Source organism: Laccaria bicolor, genomic scaffold (assembly GCF_000143565.1).
Source record: "Laccaria bicolor S238N-H82 LACBIscaffold_74 genomic scaffold, whole genome shotgun sequence".
Lineage (NCBI taxonomy): Eukaryota > Fungi > Basidiomycota > Agaricomycetes > Agaricales > Hydnangiaceae > Laccaria > Laccaria bicolor.
This window is the reverse complement of record NW_001889945.1, coordinates 194939-199898: the sequence shown is the minus strand read 5'-3', so window position 1 is coordinate 199898 and position 4960 is coordinate 194939. Positions and strand designations below refer to the sequence as shown.

Genomic DNA, 4960 nt, shown 5'->3' with positions numbered 1-4960 from the left:
TGTCTGCCAGAAGCAATCCTTCACCAGAGGAACATAATGAATCCCCTCAGCACGGAAGCACAATACCCCCTCCTCAAAATTTTTCACCCTGACCAAATCCATTAAACACCCAACCAATCACACTGGCAACTGACGATCAGACTGCAGTACCACCCCCCAGACTTGCCCAAAATCCGCTCAATACTCCTCTGACATATCCTATTCAATGGGCACAACCCAACTACAACCAATACCCACAGTACTGGAATTTTCCTCCCTTTCCCCCCCAAATGATGGGTATGCCGTCGCAATACCCTCTCCACTATCAACCCCAAATACCGAATGCATGGAACTTCGGTTTAAGCAACAGACACACTGTAAATTTCCATCCTTCTCTGGGCATACAAAATACTATGCCGCAACAGAACTTCCCTGGAGGATACGCCCCAAACTGGCCAAATAACCAGCCTCCCCCAACCAATTATCCTCCTGGACCCCTGGGAAATGGTCCCCCTGGCCCCCCAGGAAATGGTTCCCCAGGCCCCCCAGGAAATGGCCCTCCTGGACCCTCAGGAAATGGTCCTCCTAGAGGAAATCCAGTACTTTACCATCCCCCACATAATCCACATGGACTCCACTGGATTCCACTGGACTTCACTGGACTTCACTACATATTGGCAATATCCACAAATCTGGACTCCACTGGACTGCAAGCACAAATCTGGACTGGACTGGACTGCAAATCACAAAACTGGATTCCACTGGACTCTTCCAACACAAAACTGGACTCCACTGGACTGGACTTGTGAAACCGGGTTGTCGTTCAGGGCTTCTTGACGAAGGCATGGACGAGAGAGGGAAGCGGAGAATATGCGTGGGACGTAAGAGAGTGCACGTGGAGCGGTCACGAGTATCGTGGCCGCACCTCCGTGATCCAGTAACCCAGGATGGGGGACGCTGTCACCCAGCGCGGGGCTCTGGTATCCCAGAGGGGAGGCACTAGGCTGCCTAGCCATGTACGTTCGTGGTGACTCGCTCCACATGTAAGTTGATGTGAAAGTTGCAAGTGCTTATATTAGTCTGCCTCGGCACAATATAACAAGAAGACAAACAAAGGTAAATACGATGATCCCATGTCACGCAAGATAGGTAGTACTACAGTATCACAAAGCCCCCCCGTGAGATTGGAGCATCGTCCACAGCGGTAAGCTCCCTCAACAACGCCGATGACGTCTTTTCCGTTCCTCGCGTTCCTCGTCTCGTTTCCTATACCCTTGGATTTTCTGCCCACTCCGACGTCCTCTCTTCGTCCTCTTATAGTCTGGTTCCCTATCGTCCTCAAGATCAACAGGATCCTCGTCCATTGAATCCGGCGTGGGATGCAGGTCCTCTGGAGTAACTAAGGGGGCTGTTGCAGGCTGTACCGTGCCTCCCCAAGACGTAAGACCATTCCATGAGGCAGAGCTTCCCATAGGCCCATCTTCCGATATTCGATCGGCAAGTGTCCATTGAGCAGGGTTCGAGAGCCTGGTAGCTAGATTGGAAGGCACTGCGTCGCTCAACCTGGCGGACAGATGTTCCGTCATTCGAGACATAAGGGTTGGTTGCACGGGGGTGGGAGGTGGGGATCCGGATGGTATTCGTTGTGTAGATGAGATTCTGGAGGCTAATGGCTCCGTAGGCTGTGTAGGAGTGAAAGAAGGCAGCGCGGTCGTTGAAGGCAACACCGCAGCCACTGGCCATGGTAACAGAGCGCTAGGGGTTGCCTTGGACGATGGCATAGGGAAGGGAATTATGGTCGTGTTTCCTTGCAAGAGGACGGGACTAAAGGTGTTGCCTGAGGGTGACCACATGAAGGCAACGTTCGCGCCAAAGGGCAGCGGGGCGTTGTGTGGTAATCCTACGAAGGCTGGTCCACTAGGCAATACGGGTAATGGGGGAATTTGCACCGTTGCACCTGTATCTACATTTGGAGCAGCAACAGAGTTGAAGTTAGACCGATTTTCCTGGGAACCCACCGGAATTGTATCACGAGAGGGCCGGAACAGACGGGGTTCTGGCGACCGAGATCGACGGTAAGGGGCATGTTCCCGATAGTGTGGGGAGGGAGACCGTTGGTAACGTCTTCTAAGGTAATCAGAATGCACGGGTGATCGTCGTTGTGGGAGGGGTGAGGGCCTCCTGCCAGTATGGTAGCGATCCGCTGAGGGTGATCGCTGTCGAACGTCCCGAGACTTGTGACGTTCTCTGACATCCCTACCCCGGGAGGATGAGCTGGCCGTGGGACCTGGAGTTGGGAAGGGCCTCTGATCTTCGACAATCGTCGTGGAATCTGGCCATCTGTGGGAAGAACGAGCGAGGGCTCTGACGTAATCTCCATAATCTGCATAAGCGACTAGCAATTCTCTACTGTTTTCTCTCCTGTGATGCATGTAGGTCCTCATTTGTCGAGCCTGATCCACTGACTCCATCTCGAACCAAAAATTCTGACTGCGGTCTGAGCAAACTCTGAAAATTTGCCTGACTGTCAGTTGAAGATGAGCAGCGATTGAGGCTATCAGGTTTTGAATAGTCGAGAATTCTTCCGAAGCAGGTAAGCCGTACAACATCAGAAATGAGGAAGCAAATTCAAGGGGATCCGTGGGGGGAGCTTCTTCTACCTCTATCTCTGAATCCACAGTGAAGGTAAGAGGAGGGATCTGAGGGCCCATGGCTTCGTGAATAGAATCTTCATCCCCTATCGAGACTTCGTCCTCATTTCGCGGGTGATTCAACACTGGGGCAGGCAAAGGGGGAGGAATTTGGGTGGATTCAGACGAGCCGACCCCCGGCTCTATGGTCGCGCCTAAGGCAGCGGGCTCTGACTCGACAGATGAAATAACAGCATTTAATTTGACGGTTGGGGCTGAGAGTGATGACCTTGTTCCGATATCCTGAGCGGCGGGCATAGCGGTCGCGCTCTTGGAGGAAACATCTGTGGTCATTGCTCTATTCTGGACCGACTGGCGTAAGAAGTCCATGTCGGGGTAATAGTCGTCGTCACTGTCACTGTCGTCATCAGGCGGGGGAAGTGGGGTTCTATTCAGGCAGGGAAGATCTTCTGGTCGGGGAACGGGGGCTATCTTGCCTACGTCTGCTGATTGTGGCTCCTGAGTTTTGTAGATCCAGTAGGGCTGGGGACGTCGATTCTTGTTCATGTCTTTATAGATTCCCTTCGGACAGGGCATGCCAAAGACGTCTGGGTTCGACACACATCCTTCAGGTGCTCTAGGTGGATGAAGAAAAAAGAGGTGGTGATGTTTGTCACGATCGTACATGGAGTGGGAATGGTGGTCGGGAATAAACTTGGCGCCTACTTCGCGGAAGGACCCTTTGGGCTGATAATTCTCCACCCATTTGATCCACTTTTTCTGTTCATGGGGAGGAGCTCCCGGTCGGCTAGGAGCAGCTCTCTTGACTGGAGGCGGTTTAATCCAGGGAACCCGGTCCTTAGCAATGATTACGGTTTCAGCAGGAGGAGGTCCATAGTCAACGGTCTGTGGTTTCGGCGGTTCCTTGATAGGAGATTTACCCTTCTGAACTTGAGGATCGGACCATGCCCAATTTGCGACTTGTGTTCTAGGAGGCTCTTTGGCAGGGAATTTGTCCTTCTGAACAGGGGGTTCAGACCACACCCATCCCGGATCATGGAAGGAGGAGGTGTCACGTAGTGACAGGTCCCCTCGAGACAAGGCAAGCGAATCATAGTCATTAACGCCCCAATGTAGTGACGCCGCACTGGAACCTGCGGCGAAGTCTATCATAGTCTCAGGAGCTGCGAGCTGAGCGCGCTCCAAGGACGTGATTTCCTTTGCTATGAAGCAGGGGATGCCTTCCTTCAAATACCACCTCGCTTGTCGTTCTTCTATCCCGTTCAGCCAGACACCCAGATATCGATCATCTGCCATTCTGGACACGGCGTTGGCATCAGGCATCCAAAAGGGGGTAGCTTGTAGCCGGGAGACATAATCCACGAAGGCACGTTTATCTTTCAAACCTCGTTGGGCCTCAGTGACCCAGTCAACCGCTAGCGAGAATCGTTTGATTTGTTTCAAATTGTTCAGGTTCTCCGAGGTAGGGTTGAGAGGTCGTATGGCGGGACTCCATAGCGCTCGGTGTGACGGTTCAAGGAAGTGATGATTTACTTATTCCTTGTGAAGTACTTCCAACCTCCTTTCCACTTCTTGATTCCGATGGATGAGCTTGTCGACGTAGGAAGGATGAATTCGTCCAGTATCAACAGCAGGGGCAGGATCGCTTTTCCAACAATTCGTCACGAATTCGAAGCGGGCATCAGAATGAGAGCCCTCCACTCCTTTCCGGGAAACCAGAGTTGAGTATTCCTGGTAGGGTCAAAGGGCCCCATATGGCCATCATAGCGACGATGCTGTTCTTCAAAGTGGCCGACTCTGAGGTTCAGATTCATCCACTAGTGGCTACCACTATTTATGATTAATCTATGACAACTGTCCAAGAGGCAATGTGTATACTGCCACAGGTTTTATGAAAGGCATCTCATTAGGATTGCCCATCTATTTCATTCAATTTATCACTGGAATCTTTCATAAGATATAGGCAAGAATAATGAGATATCATGAGGATATTTCATTAAGCTCTTTGGCCCTTTCATTGCCATTTCATAGACTTTTCATTAGGATATTTCATTAGGCTCCTTCGCTTTTTCATTGCCATTTCTTAGAATTTTCATTAGGATATTTCATTAGGCTCCTTCGCTTTTTCATTGCCATTTCTTAGAATTTTCATTAGGATATTTCAATAGGCTCCTTCGCTTTTTCATTACCATTTCTTAGAATTTTCATTAGGATATTTCATTAGGCTCCTTCGCTTTTTCATTACTATTTCTCATAAGGATATTTCATTAGGTATTTGGCCCTTTCATTACCATTTCTTAAACTTTTCATTAGGATATTTCATTAGGCTC

The 4960-nt window shown here is 50.4% G+C and overlaps 1 protein-coding gene across 1 annotated transcript; it reads right to left on the bottom strand.

The window, feature by feature from the left end:
- Nucleotides 1-1193: 1193 nt before the first annotated feature.
- On the bottom strand, nt 1194-3953 carry LACBIDRAFT_316546 (uncharacterized protein; the record flags this gene model as incomplete). Its single annotated transcript, XM_001889871.1, has 1 exon — nt 1194-3953. The coding sequence occupies one exon, from the start codon at nt 3951-3953 to the stop codon at nt 1194-1196; it is 2760 nt and encodes a 919-aa protein (XP_001889906.1).
- Nucleotides 3954-4960: the final 1007 nt, after the last annotated feature.